Source organism: Eleutherodactylus coqui, chromosome 7 (assembly GCF_035609145.1).
Source record: "Eleutherodactylus coqui strain aEleCoq1 chromosome 7, aEleCoq1.hap1, whole genome shotgun sequence".
Classification (NCBI taxonomy): Eukaryota; Metazoa; Chordata; class Amphibia; order Anura; family Eleutherodactylidae; genus Eleutherodactylus; species Eleutherodactylus coqui.
In genome coordinates this window covers 64,902,468-64,917,684 of record NC_089843.1, presented here as the reverse complement: position 1 = coordinate 64,917,684, position 15,217 = coordinate 64,902,468, and the positions used below count along the sequence as shown (strand labels likewise).

At 45.0% G+C, this 15,217-nt stretch overlaps 1 protein-coding gene across 8 annotated transcripts in view; it reads right to left on the bottom strand.

Annotated features, from left to right (window-relative positions):
- Positions 1 to 15,217, bottom strand: part of APBB2 (amyloid beta precursor protein binding family B member 2) — a 324,093-nt gene that overhangs the window by 9,543 nt on the left and 299,333 nt on the right. For all 8 annotated transcript variants that reach the window (XM_066573153.1, XM_066573149.1, XM_066573154.1 and 5 more), the window contains 4 exons: positions 9,494 to 9,608; positions 6,542 to 6,629; positions 4,607 to 4,690; positions 4,392 to 4,507 (listed from right to left, as the gene is read on the bottom strand). In XM_066573153.1, coding sequence (XP_066429250.1) covers positions 4,392 to 4,507; positions 4,607 to 4,690; positions 6,542 to 6,629; positions 9,494 to 9,608 — 403 coding nt within the window. The remainder of the gene's footprint in view (positions 1 to 4,391; positions 4,508 to 4,606; positions 4,691 to 6,541; positions 6,630 to 9,493; positions 9,609 to 15,217) is intronic.

The following is a 15,217-nucleotide window of genomic DNA, read 5'->3' as shown; positions in this document are numbered from 1 at the left end:
CTACTCATTTTGAGTAATTACTCGATCGAGCACCACGCTTTTCGAGTACTTCCGTACTCGGGTGAAAAGATTCGGGGGGCGCCGGGGGGCGGGGGGAGGCATGGCGGAGTGGGGGGTAGCCCTCTCTCTCTCCCTCTCCCCCCACTCCCCCTGCAACCCCCCACTCACCCACGGCGCCCCCCGAATCTTTTCACACGAGAACGGAAGTACTCGAAAATCGCGGCGCTCGGGCGAAAAAGGGGCGTGGCCGAGTAGGTTCGCTCATCTCTACTAATTAGTCTAATGAGTTCCAGATGTGTTCTTTTTCCTGCAGTGTTTCACGCATCTCCTTGCGTATTTTGTGCGCATTTCCACATCCCCATTGATTTCTATGGGAACTTTTGCTAACCAAAAGCGCAGAAAAATAGAGTGCAGGACTGAAATGTGCAGGAACAATACGGGCATGTGAGCGAATCCACTGAAATCAATGGGTCCCATTCTCTGCATATTGCACGGGCAAATATGTCCATGTGAGGGCGGCCTAATAGGCATCCATTGAATTATACATGGCGACACAGGATTTCCGCTCATGTGACGGGACCCTCTGTGGGAACCGTCCCCGCGGCACCTCCTAGATGTTATTATCAGAGGCAGCCGATGACATGGATCATAAATAGCATTTCCTCTTTCTTCTGTGCACTGATTCCCCTATTGTTCGCCATCTGCTCCTCCACCATAATTAATCTTGTGCCGTACGGAGCCACTATGGGCCTGACACCTATTTTTTGCTGATGTCTAGGTATTTTTGCTAAGTCGGCCGAATGAAAAGTTGGGTGCATACAAATGATAAAGGCCGCGTGCAAACAGTCATAGCTTTGTGTCGTATGGAGCTATAAGGAGGCACCCGTAGACGTGTTCCTGGAAGTCTGTATTATAGGGGTATACAGAGGACTTTCTCTGTCCAGTTCATATAAACTCCAACAGAAATGTGATACCAATATTTTCTCCTAGGGGGCGGTATGGAGCGGCACACGGAGTGACTATGCACTGCAGTACAGAAGTATAGCAGTGCAGGATTGGGGTGCTTTATGGCTCTACTTTTTTGTCCTGCAGCTCATCTAAACCGACCGAGAAACTGAAAATGGGCAAGATGTTGCATTAGTCTTATAATTCATCAAATATTAACCTCAACGATGAAAATATAGATGACAAGGGATCTTGTAAAAAGACTAAAGAGCCCGATAGATGGACAGATCTGAATGCATATGAGCAGGAGTGCACAATAATCACCTAAAGGGGTTTTCTGGGACCTAAATATTGATGACCTGTCCTTAAGATAGGTCATCAATCTCAGATAAGCGGGGGTTTGACAACTACCCCCCCCCCTTCCACCTTAGATCAGCTGCTTGAGGGGGCCAGTGTGTGCTGCAGCCTCTGCATTGTATACTAGGTTCAGTATGCATCGGCTGTGCCTGGTATTGCAGCTGAGCTTCCATTCACTTCAATGGAGCTGAGCGGCATTATCACACACAACCCTATGGACAAGTTTTTCTAAGGGCAAAAACACATGGCCGCATGTGCAAGTACGCTTACCGCTAAAAGGCGTAGCTGCACACAAATCGGGTTGTTGTTTTTTTTTTAATTGGGCCATTCAAACTCCATGATAAAAAAATAGTGGGAAGATAGGTTGGCTCTACTTTTCCTGCATGTGGTATTAACTATGTGCGAGAAAGATACGGAACGTCCCGTCTCCTCTCGTCCCCCGTACTATCAACGGACAAGAATAGCGCTAATGACAAGGAAACAATTGAAATTAATTTTCCCAACTAGATTTGTACTGGATTTTTACATCCGCAGGCTCTGTATAATGCCTCTAACTTGGCACACAAGCTGTAAGGTCGTATATACTGTTATTCTTTATAACCTTTTTTTGAAAAATCCAATAAAATTGAAATCAGATATAAAAAAGAGCAGGTTCTGTTGTGCTGTGAAGGCTGCAGCGCCATTTGTGTCATTATTTTTCTGCAATCATCTAATCATCATTGTGCATGCATTGTTAACCAATAAATGGGACCTTGAAACCAATCAAATGAGTGAACAGTAGAAAAAAACACTTTTCTATCCTAGATGTGTGCAGTAACCCCAGAACTTACAGAACATAGTGGTGGCCAGTCAGACACCAGACGTTACTGACCTCAGATCACAGGCGGGTGTAAGAACGTGAGGGTGTATTTAGCGTAAGACATAGTGAGTAAACGATGTGATCTTGTAAGAGGGGTGAGCGGTGCCCTGTTCCCCTCTCTTACTACAGTGGCTTACAACCACTTCAGCCGTGGTAAGTTCTGCACCCCTGTCAGACAGGGCAGGAGGAAGTGAAGAGGAAAGAGAGCCATGCGCCAGATTCGGGTGGATTGTGGTGCATGGAAATGCCAGAAATTAACAGCGCTAATGAAGAAAAACAGTTCCCCCGGCCCTGGTTCTCAGCTCCATGTCAGGGATATATAAAATTGTGTGCCGAGTGACAGAAAGACTGAGTGCCCAGTAGAGCTGCTGCCAAATACACGGATAACGGAGACAGGACCGAGATCTTCGCAATTGTGCGAGTTCTACATTTGTGGACTGCGTTAATTTGCATGAGAAACAGGAAATGACTATAGAGGCAAAAGAACATAAACTTCTAAAAGTCACACAGTTTATCTTCAGAATATTTGGGTCAGAAGCGGCGCTCCAATGGTATATGGAAAAATAGAGAACAGGACTAGTGTGAATAGACACTCACCGCAACTGATCCGGTCCTATGATTAAGAGACCGGTCAGTTCGTTGGTCCACAGAGGCCTTTCAAGCCAAATTTGGGGCAGTGCACGTTGACGGTCCTAGAACATCCCCTAAGGGAGAGCAGCAGCGAGTGACTCCAAAACAACCGTGTTGAGGAGGAAAGAAATATATATTCAAAATAGAAAAAACTCACTTCATGCGCTCCGTCAAACTGTGTCAGAATAGAGAAATCTTACTTGTTGAGGGGTGCCTGGACTCCTGGCACCCCCAATATCCAAGGAAGCAGAAAGACTCCAGTGGAGCAGGCGTATTCCTCATAGGTCGGTTTATTGCATAAAAAACAAGTGGATTGGCGCTGCAACGCGTTTCGGCTTCTGTCAAGCCTTTTTCAAGCTTGACAGAAGCCGAAACGCATTGCAGCGCCAATCCACTTGTTTTTTATGCAATAAACCGACCTATGAGGAATACACCTGCTCCACTGGAGTCTTTCTGCTTCCTTGGATATTGGGGGTGCCAGGAGTCCAGGCACCCCTCAACAAGTAAGATTTCTCTATTCTGACACAGTTTGACGGAGCGCATGAAGTGAGTTTTTCCTATTTTGAATATACAGTTTATCTTCAGTGATCCGTATTAATGTGAAACAATACCAAAATCAGTGAAGCGTTCTAAATATTGTTAACCAGGTATTCCTGTGCTTACAGACTGCCCACAAGGTATATTTATTCCTACATGTAGCTAGCAGTAGATAGAGCCAAGGTCCGCTAAGGTGAAAGTTTCATCGTCCGTTCTGTTACTATTTAACTGTTTATTTTTATTTCTGCATTCTTTAATAAATATTGTACATTTTGGTTACTCCATCTGCTGCATCGTATCCTGAATACTGCATTGTTATCCCACCACCAGACACAATCTCACAAACTGTACACAAGGCAAGATTATGGGTGAGCACAAATATAAGCAATACCACTGGACTTGTGAATGGTTTCAGAGCAGCAGATGTTAAAGTTTTCAGAGGGTGGAGTATAAGATGAAAAACAGGGACTACAGCAATTGTAATGTGTATGACAAGCTTTACCCAGGCAAAACAATGGGAAAGTCACATACAAAAATATTTCTGGAAATTAACTACATCTAAGGCTGCCTGTCCACGGGCGTTGCGGTATCCCGCTGCCTGGGATCAGGAGCCGGCAGACGGATCTCTGTGGTCAGCCTATCTGTCACATAGGCTGACAGCAGAGAATCGCGGCAAATCGCAGCATGCTGTGATTTGCCATCCGCGAGCAGAGGATGGCAATGATTCTCCGCTCATGGACAGGGGGGCTGCGCTCTCCATAGCAACACTATGGAGAGCGTTCACTGCGTTCCCTGTGGCCAGATTATCACCGCGGGGAACGCATTTCAAACCCGCCCGTGGACAGGCAGCCTAAATTTTCCCCCCAAAATGGGGTAAGTTGGCTTCTGCCTCATTGGTTTTTTTTTTTTGCCTTGCTCTGGATCAACAAGGGAGGTGTAAACAGGCTGAACCAGATGGGCATTGTCCCTCTTCAGTCTAACATACTACGTTACTATGACCTGATGAAGAGACCCATTCCTAATAAAAATGGTGACTTGTGCTAGACTGGTTTGATCACCTCACCTTTTCCTTGATGACAGTCACAGTGGCATCTGCCACATTCAAAATAACTGGTGTCCATTCTTCTTTGTCTGAGGGGGTCATAAGATTATCAATGGCTTCATTGACAATTTCCATACCTTAGGAAGGAAGATGACAGGTAGGACACATATCAAATACATGAATGTCATACCGTATGGTACAGTAGAAAGGTTATAAAGGGCACGCATGCCCCATACCTGTGGGTTTAGAGACGGACTGCATCCCCAAATACTGCACATGAAACTTCTGCACAAGTTCTGTCTTTGGTGTTGGGAATTCTACTGTATAAGAGGAAAGACAAGGCAGTAATAAATAAGTCATTAATAGCAAGCAGCAATAAAGGCAAAATAGCCTGGAAACAATGCCTACAACTCATCAATTATACATAGCATAATATCTGAGAGTCATTTGTGAGAAGTAGACTGTCTACATCCCGAAGGAAGGCTCCGCTCACAACACAGACACATATTGGTTAAGTACTTAGAGAGGTTTACCCACTAATGTTAGAGGACAAATATATGAAAACTGGGAACACCATCCATCAAGAAATCTGCACACCCCAAATTCCCAAAGGGAACAGCGAGTGGTGCACTTTCATGACCACCACTTCAATGGCTTCTATGGGATGGAGAAAGACTGCTGAGTGCATCAATCTCCCTCCATCCCATAGAAGTGAACGGAGCTGTTCCCACGTAGGAGCACCTTCTCCATTCACATGGTCTGTGCAGATGTCAGGTATCCCAGCGGTTGGACCCCTAGCAATCAGACATTTATCCCCAGGGGATGTCATTAGTACAAAACGCCTTTAAATACGTTTATCAAGATTATTCATATTTAAAAGATAATTAATAGTGATGAGCGAGCATACTCGCTAAGGACAATTGTTCGAGTGAGCATTGTCCTTAGCGAGTACCTGCCCGCTCGGAAGAAAAGGTTCGGGTGCAGGGGCGGGTGACAGGTGAGTTGCGGGAGTGAGCAGGTGGGAGAGAGGGAGAGAGAGATCTCCCCTCCGTTCCTCCCCGCTCTCCCCCACCGCTCCCCGCCCCTTTTCTTCCGAGCGGGCAGGTACTCGCTAAGGACAATGCTCGCTCGAGTAATTGTCCTTAGCCAGTATGCCCGCTTATCTCTAATAATTAACCCTTTTGATTTGCACAAACTTAATAATGTAAGCTAAGATCTGATGCAGGGTCACTTCAACTATTATCTTGGGAATGCCTAATAATATGATCAGAATCAACGAGCAGGAGCAATTACGATAGTAAGTCATCACTGCCAGAAGGAACTGAGGCTGCATTCCCATGTATGTATATCGGCTCGGTTTTCACGCCGAGCCGATATACGTCGTCCTCGTGTGCGGGGGGGGGGGGGGGAGGATGGAAGAGCCAGGAGCAGGAACTGAGCTCCCGCCCCCTCTCTGCCCCTCTGCACTATTTGCAATGGGGAGAGGCGGGATGGGGGTGGGGCTAATTTGGGGAACTTAGCCCCGCCCCTGTCCCGCCTCTTCCCATTGCAAGTAGTGTAGAGGGGCGGAGAGGGGATGGAGAGGAGGCAGAGAGGGGGCGGGAGCTCAGTTCCTGCTTCTGGTTCTTCCAGCCTCCACCCCCTGCAGATGAGGACGACGTATATTACGTTTGTGTGAATGCACCCTTAAAAGGGTTTTATGGGACTTTGAAATTGGTGGCCTATTCTTGGGATAGGACACCAATATCAGATCGTGGAGGGTCCGACTCGGACTATTGGGAGGTGCACACCTCTTAAAGGGGAAAAGTTCCTATTGTAGCTAAATACATCTCTGCTCTTCCTAATAGTATGATTACATCACAGTTTACATGCATCCATAATAGCCTTAATAGTGGGGAAATTTGTATAAAGGTCCAGAAATAATCAGACCTGAACTATCCAACCATTATGAACATTTCCCCGTAGTAATTGTCTCTATAATATGGCCTTCTCAATCGTAACAACCTCATAGTGAAGATGGCTGTTCTGAACTGTTGTGGGTATTGCAGGCTTTCTCTATCATTAGTCTCAGATATACAAGAGCTCCCGGCTAAAGCCAAGCACAGAAGCAATAACCATAGAGAAATTAGTTGAGCGAAACCATAGCGTACCATTAAACCAGCATTGCATACCTTGCAGGGGCACATCCAGGCTGGCATGGGGTCTTTCCTGTGATGAGCTGCAAGCCGTAGCTTTGGCATTTTTCCTTTCTGCCATAATCTGTAAAGAATGAATTATTACCATTGTTAATCCACCAATCTGTCTGTACTCTGTCATTGGTTTTTACGCACATTGCCTAGTAATCAACAAGGCAATGGGAAGAAGGCTTTATGAAGCGAGAACTCTTAAAGGGGTTATCCAGACAAAAATGAAATAGGAAAGCTGCTCAGTGAGGGGGTTGGGGGGGGATACATACTCACCCGATCCCTATTCTGACGGTGCACGGTCCCCTGCTGCGCCATACTTCCTGCTGCAGCTGCAATGCCATCCCGGTAATGGAATATGTGACCACTGCAGTCAATTACTGGCCAAAGTGAGTCGGGATTGGCTGCAATGGTCACATGTCACTATGTTGGGATATCATTGCTGCTGCAGGAGGAAGTAAAGAGCAGCAGGTAACGGTGCAGCACCAGATAGGGAGCAACGGAAATTGGTTAAGTTGACCTTGGCTTAGTTTAAAGTACTGTGCAAAAGTTTTAAGCAGGTGTGGAAAAAATGCTGCAATGTAAGATGGTTTGAAAATAGAAGTGTTAGGAGTTTATTTTTGTCAGTTAACAAAATGTAAAGGAGAAGAACAAAAGAGAAATCTAAAACACATCAATATTTGGTGTGACCACCTTTTACTTTCAAAACAGCATCAGATCTTCTAGCTACACTTGCACACAGTTTTTGAAGGAATTCGGTAGGGAGGTTTTTTTCAAACATCTTGGAGAACTAAGCACAGATATTCTGTGGATATAGCTTGCTCAAATCCTTCTGCAGCGTTCCATAGGATGACGTTGAGGAGCAGGGACGGTAAGATGCTGGCTTGTCATGGCGGCACTTACCACGCTCCCTCCCGGAAGGACGAACATAGCCTCAGCCAGGGCATCGCTGGGCCTCTTTCGGACACCCCCCGAAATGGGGATGCCCAATAAATGATAAAACAGGTGATGAGGTTGTCACGGGTGACACCACCGTTCCGGTACCCACCGGCATAAACGTCAGCGGGGAAATAATTGAGCCACAGACAGTGATAGAGTACCTTGGGACCCCAGGAACGTTCAGGGCATGGAATAAACTTTACTTGTCAAACTCCGACAAGACAAGGCACAATTTAGAGCAATGACAGTGCAGGCAAATAATAGAATTGAAAAGTAGTACCTCCACACAGTGATCCAGACTTCAGAACACACGTGCGTGAACGATAGATTTAGGAGTACCTCCACCCGGTGATCCAGACTCGCGAAAGACAAGATAGATGTACCTCTACGTAGTGATCCACTAGGTCCAGACAGCCGCGTAGGAAATTATAGTACCTTTGCACTGGGCCTTGACAAGCACTCACTCACAGTTGCTCTTAATCTCCTTAGGTGGGGCTCACTCCTTCCTCTTCACATGCACATCCAAGCTGGGAAACCTCTCTTCCTCCTCCATGCTTCACTACTTGAGGGCTAAAGGTGCCCCCATGCAGCTGGACCTCCTGACTACGACTACAGAAGACATGGATGGACCCTGAACTCCTTTCCTGGTCTCAAACACTCACTTTTATAACCTCTCTCATACCACGTGAGAGCACATAAATTGATACATTTGCAGACAGTCAGCTCACACCAGACATTAAACTGTCATTTTCTGCAGCTGTGAAATACACATAACAGAATGACAAGACACTTTTGCACAGTGCATCAACACAAGACATTACATGTATGACATTATGAAAGGGGCCAGGAAGGCATGTACTGGATCACTACACTTCTATCTCTTGATGTAATCCCAGACTGACCAGATGATGCTTAGATCAGGGCACTGTGGGGCCATATCATCACTTCCAGGACTCCTTGTTCTTCTTTACACTGAAGATAGTTCTTAATGACATTGGCTGAATGTTGTCCTGCTGCTGAATAAATTTTGAGCCAATTTAATGCCTCCCTGATGATACTGCATAATGGATAATATCTGCCTGTATTTCTTAACATTAAGGGCACAGTTAATCCTGACCGAATCCCCAACTCCATTTACTGAAATGCAGCCCCAAACTTGTGAGGAATCTCCACCATGCTTCACTGTTGCCCGCAGACACTCATTATTGTACAGCTCTCCAGCCCTTCAGTGAACAAATTGCCTTATGTTACAGCCAAATATGTCATATTTTGGCTCATCAGTCCAGAGCGCCTGCTGACATTTTTCCGCAACCCAGTTCCTGTGTTTTCATGCATAGTTGAGTCGCTTGGCCTTATTTCTAAGTTGAAGGCATGGCTTTTTGGCCATCATACTTCCATGATTTCTGACAGTTCTGAGCTGAAGACACAGCTGGACATCTTTTGATTTCAAAAAGAAGTAAGAATGATGTGTCTTTCTTCTGCTGCACTAAGTTTTCTTGGCCGACCACTGTGTCTACGGTTCTCAAAGTTTTCAGTTTCTTTGTGCTTCTTCAAGAGAGCTTGAACAGCACATCATGAAACCCCAGTCTGCTTTGAAATCTTCACCAGGGAGAGACCTTCCTGATGCAGTATAACTACCTTGTGTCTTCCACAACCTCACCTTTGTAGCACAGTCTGCCTGTTAATAATCCCATTTTAATCCTCCTACACAGTTGTTTCTGTTTCAGTTAATGACGGTGTTTCAACCTACATCTGAAAATGATCATTATCACCTGTTTAGTATAATTGGTTAATCATACCCCTGACTATATTAACCCTTTTATTTCTGAGAGCATTCTTTGCATTGCTTCCACACCTGCCTAAAACTTTTGCACAGTGCTGCATGTCTCTCTGCCATACGGAGCAGCTTTCCCAAAATTACTTTTTTGCAATGACATTATCATATCCCTGAATTTTGCAGGAAATTCTCCAATGTGGCGGAAAATGAAAACATGCGCGTACCTTAGAACAGATTTCGTGAAGGCTGGTTGCAATGGCTTTTGCTGGTGTGTCACATCGGAACACGTGGCATTTTAAGATTCTTGTATCCTTGTCTCTGGCAACATATGCAAAATCCCTATAAAAATAGCAAGTATAAGTAGATACAATAAGTATGCGCCATCTCTATATTTCGTTCCTACCTAGACATCTAGCGAAGTACAGGAAAACCACAAAACTTTACAAGCATGAGAACAAAGTAATAAAACGCATATGTTGACAGCTGGAGCAAGAAAGAGCCATATTCTAAAATCCCCCTGAAGACGTCTATAGACTAGTAATGAAATAGTGATAAGGACCATGGAGACCTACTTCTGGAGATGCAAGTAGCTGGTATTATGCACATATAATGGGAATAAGTCATTCCAAAATGTAATTGTATATTTTCCACCAAGGAGACAAATAAAATATGCTGCAATACATTGTAAATGGGGAGAACCAAGGTGTAATAAATCTCCACATGCAGCTTAATTGGAAATCTGGATTCCTCATTGAAATTCAGGGAACGCATCACTGTGCTCATAAACAGTATACACTCCAAGAAAAGCACTACGAGAAAACCAACATACCAAATAGTGTGACCGTATAAGACGGAGTCGCAGCAGACGAGAAGGCAAGGTAAGGGTTAACGCTCCGTACTGCATCCATATTAGGGTAAAGTTTTGATCTTTCCTTGTACATGAATATTCATCCGCCTGCCTATCAGGAATACTCAATTAATAGATCAATGCACACATCCCCAGTAGCAACTGGTTCATTACATCAATGCTGATGGATTAAGCCAGGACCAACAGCATTACAGCTCCTCTGAGATAGGATGGAGGAACTCTAAGAATCGGGCAACGCTGGCATGTTGCCAACTTGAAAGCAAATATTCCTTTCATATATAATAACTGTGAATGTGAGTCTATCAAGTGAACATGAATTCAAGAGTTTGTCCACAACTTTTACTATGGATGACTGATCCTCAGGATAGGTCATCAATAGTTGATTGTGGGGGTCTGTTGCTCGGGATCAGGTGTTCGCCTGTCAGCACGGAAAGCAAATAGAGCTGTCAACATTGCAATGGCCCTGTTGGTTCTGAAGGCACAGCTCCCTTTAAAATGAATGGGCGGTATGCCTGCAGCACCAAGCCGGGCCACTGCAATACAGACAGCGCTATCTGCTTCCTGTGCTATCAGCACTCATGGTGGACTGGCAAACAGCTGATCAGCAGGGATCCAGAGTAGCAGATCCTCACCAATCAACTATTGATGACTTATCGTGAGAATGGGTCATTAATAGTAAAAGGCCTGGACAAACTCTTTGAGTTTTGGGCATCACGTGGGTTACTTTAGTGAAGGGTTGCATACAGAAAATTGTTTTTTCATTGTAGGTAAGGTTCTTAGGAGGTGCAGGAGCATTTGGATGATGAATGCAGTATCCAAGTTTTTTTTGTTTATTCTACCCTACTACCAACCTGGACAAAACATGGGCTGTACTATGTCAGATGTAAACCAGTCAAACCCACTGACTTTGGCAGGTCTGGCCGATCATCTAATCTGTATGGTGGCCTTCTGACTCCCGCCCCACCCCTCACCCCCGATGGTAGATGTTGGGGGAGATAAAGACCAGACAGTAGGATTTCAACATGTCAGATCCTTTTTTTCTTGGGGATAAGCTGTCGCAGAGGTGTCTGGCTTACTCCCCTCATTACATCCAGCGTACAAGTGTATGAGGAGTTCTGGTAAGATAACTATGGGTCAAATGAGGACCCATGGCAAAACAGCTGAAAACAGATCAGTTGTATGTAGTATGGGTCCTGTAAATGTGGAAACTATAAGGGTAGTATGAACAGAGCCTACAGAAAGTTTGTCTAAAACCTCCTGCACCCAGAAAATAAGATAGATCATGAGGGTCTGCTTCACTATGTTTACTCATGGCCTTTTTTTCCATAAAGAGTTCTGTCCACCCTCAGCTCCCCTTAAGGCCTCATTCACACAAGTTCTTTCCGAGTTTGCAACTGATAGAACTTGGACAGAATTCAGACCCAGTAAAGTGAATGCAATCCTTCACACGTGTAATTTTGCTCATGGACTGATGGTCCATGTTAAAAAACAAAATCACACTATGTCCTATTTTGGTGTCTTTTTATACGCAAAAATCACCCATTAATGTCAATTAACCAATTGGACCATCTTCAGTTTTTTATATGTATGCAAAAAATGGATTACACTCGGATGACATTCGCACATTGAAAACTCAAAAATGCAAGAAAACATAGTAACATAGTATGTTAGGCTGAATGAAGACAATGTCCATCTAGCTCAGCCTGTTTCAACCCCCTTGTTGGTCCAGAGGAAGGCAAAAAAACACCTCAACGAGTCAATTTAGGTCATTTGGAGGAAAAAAATTCCTTCCAGACTCCATAATGGCAGCCAGAGTAATCCCTGGATCAACATTTGAGATCATCAACCCCGCTGGTCACCTAATGTCTATATCCTGTAATATCATAGCGCTCTACAAATACATCTAGTCCCTCTTAAACGGTCATAAAACACACATACACATTCATTCCATTTTTCACTGACCAAAAGTGTACTTGCCCATGTGAATAAGGTCTAAAGGGAATGTGTCACCAGAAAATAAACATCATTTTTTAAAAGGATTTTTAAAAAATTTGGGGATATTATGATCCAAATTTTGTAAAAAATCCTAAAATTCCGCAGTTTTCACATTGACCACTAAGGCCAAAAGAGGCTTTTACATGGGCTGAGATAATGCTCAAAAGAGAAATAATGGGTGACTGTCATCCTGTGTAAAACAGGGACCGAGAAGGGAAGTGAGCAAGAATCGCCGACATGCTGGAGTCACTTGGTTTTCAGCCACCTAAAAGCCAAGTGCCTGTGGGCCCATGTGAGCGTGTAAGTGGGCGATCGTTCATATTTCGACAATTGTTCACAGTGAATGCAGGTGGGCAGCTGAAAGAGATCCCGGTGCGCTTCGCCTCCTTTCACTGAATGACTCCTGTATGAAAGCAATAGTCATTGGGACAGCAGTCAGGCGCCGAACAGTCATCCTGCCTGAAAGGTACGTTTACACGGAACGATTATATTTAAAAAACAACAACAAAAAACGCGGGAACATTCAATTTTTTTCAGTAAGAACTTGACCAACAAAAACATGCCTAGAACCGTCTCCCATAGAAGTCAATGAGTCTCCTCCTCTGCATCGTGCCTATGGCCAATAATTCCTGCTGTAAAAGCACATATCTAAATGCCGTTAACTGTAGCTCAGGCAAGATGGCCGCCTCCATAGTCATGGACAGACAACCCAATCATCAAATCCATTATCAGAAAATAATGGCAGGTTAGAAGCACCTGTCACTGTCCTTGGGTGTCTCCTTATGATATGAGCCTTTACTACAATATGTTGGAGTCTGTGTCGGCCTCTTTCCAGGAACAGCACCCCTTTTGTTCTTGGGCTATGTCTGGTATTGCAGCGCAACCCTTTTTACTTAAATTGTTATGTGCCGTAGTACCAGTCACAGCCTATGAACAAGAGTGGCGCTCTTTCTGGATAAAAAAAAAGTAGACCTATTTTTCTAGTCCTAGACAACCATTCTAAGCAGAAGGTGCTTTTACACCTGGGGGGGGGGGGGGGCACACTATGAGCTGCTAGTTATTCATTCAAAACAGGTTTTGGTTTAAAATATCCTTTATCATTTATTATTAAAGGCGATGGAATTGAGTTATGCTTCTGCCTGCTCAGTGATGGCGGAGCTTCCACTTGCAAATTACAGACAATTATACTATCTAGGGACAAATGAATAGCCGTGAGCAATAATCATGCTAATACTAAAGAGTTCCTGTTAAGAAGAAATGTGATGCGACCTCCTGATTGTCTGCACCAGGGAGACTTGTCCGAAGACAGACTGTACTCTGAGAAGACAAGTATTATCTTCATATACTGTGAGCCAAGGAAGGAAGCACACAAAACACAAAAAGTCTCTTTAAAGGGACTAATATGGAACATATATGGTCCCTTAAAGCGACCCTATAGGTCTGGAGAAACAAAGATGGTCGCACGGCTTCTCTGATTACCTGATGCATGCTGTACATTAGTAAACATCATTAGAGCAAAACACTGCACTTGCTTTGATTAACCAGTGCTGCCCGCATGAGCAGTGATGCCCGCATGAGCAGTGATGCCCGCATGAGCAGTGATGCCCAGTCAGATCAGCATGTAGTATCTTAGACTAGCAATGCATACAGTACTATGCACAGTGTACATCAGGTAGTAAGAGAAGTGGTGCGACCAAAATACCACAAAACACTATCTTAGGGTTCCTTCACATGGGCTCTGCGATTTTCGGCGACCCACACTGCGGCCGCATTCAGACGGCTGGGTGTGACGTGCATATGTCAAAGCCCGGAATACCGTTGGGTGGGGGGGAGAGTTTATCTCTGCTAAACTTCCTTCCCCTTCCCTCCCCCTCTCCACCCCTTGCTGGCTGCTGGCAAAGGGAGGGAGCAGGACGGGGCAGAAACTAGTGTGTTAAACTCCCACCCCTCTCTGTCCCTTGCCCGCTGTCGACAAGAGGATGGGGCAGAACCTTAGCGGAGCTAGTGTGCTAACCTCCCACTCCATCCTGCCCTCTTCCAATGCCGGCAGCTGGCAAGGGGTGGGAGGTGTTAAACTCCCTCCCACCTCCCTTTTCCGGCAGCTCTCATAGGCTCCCTTAGGAGTCTATGGGACTGGTCAGCGTATTCTGGCAAAAGATAGGTCCAGACCTATCTTTTCCGGCTGGGCGTAAAAACGGCCGGCTGGAATGCACACTGTGTGCGCTATCTTTTCCGGCCAGACAATTTAACGCAGCGGAAAATTAACCATCTGGACAAATGCATTGGAATCCAATACATCAGATGGTCGTGATGATTAGCCAGAGTTTTAGCGTAGCAAAACTGCCGCGATAAAGCGCTCGTGTGAATCCACCCTTAGGCTGTTTTCACACAGCTGAGAAAATGGCGCGAGAGTTGTGCATTGCAAGACACACAAATTTTGCACGAATATGAACCCCATTTTTTTGAATGGGGTCATACACATGAGCGAGATTTCTCGCATTGCGGGAAAAAAATTGCATCATGTCCTATCTTGTGTGTTCCCTCAGGGAACATCACATCGCCCATTGTTTTCAATGGGACCGGCACAGCATCACACAGCATGCGAGTCCGATGCAAGATTTACCCATTGAAAACAATTGGAAACATTTTACTATCTGCTCTTAGCTGTGGCGGAGGATCGCTACTTCCCTGAAGTGATGCGAGGAGGGTGTAACACAAGAACGCGTCGTATCTGCGGGTAAATCGCACACTGGCGACTACAATATCGGGCCGATATCGCATTCGCTCGTGTGAAGTTAGCCTTAGGCTGGCTTCACAGGAGTGTAAGTGTACTTGTATACATTTTTTGCAAAATGAAAGTTGCGTATTTGCGCACACAGCTGCACTTTTTACGGTACTTTTTGTGTGCACTATTTTGCACCGACGCATTGCAGTGGCCAAACTCTTTAATAAGTGCCAGATGTATTATTTTTCCTGTGCAAATGTGCAGGAAAATAGAGCATACTGTGTTTTTTTTTGCGCCACGCAATTCTGCACGCAAAATACGCACTCCTGAGTTCTATTTTCTGCGTATTGTGCATGCAGG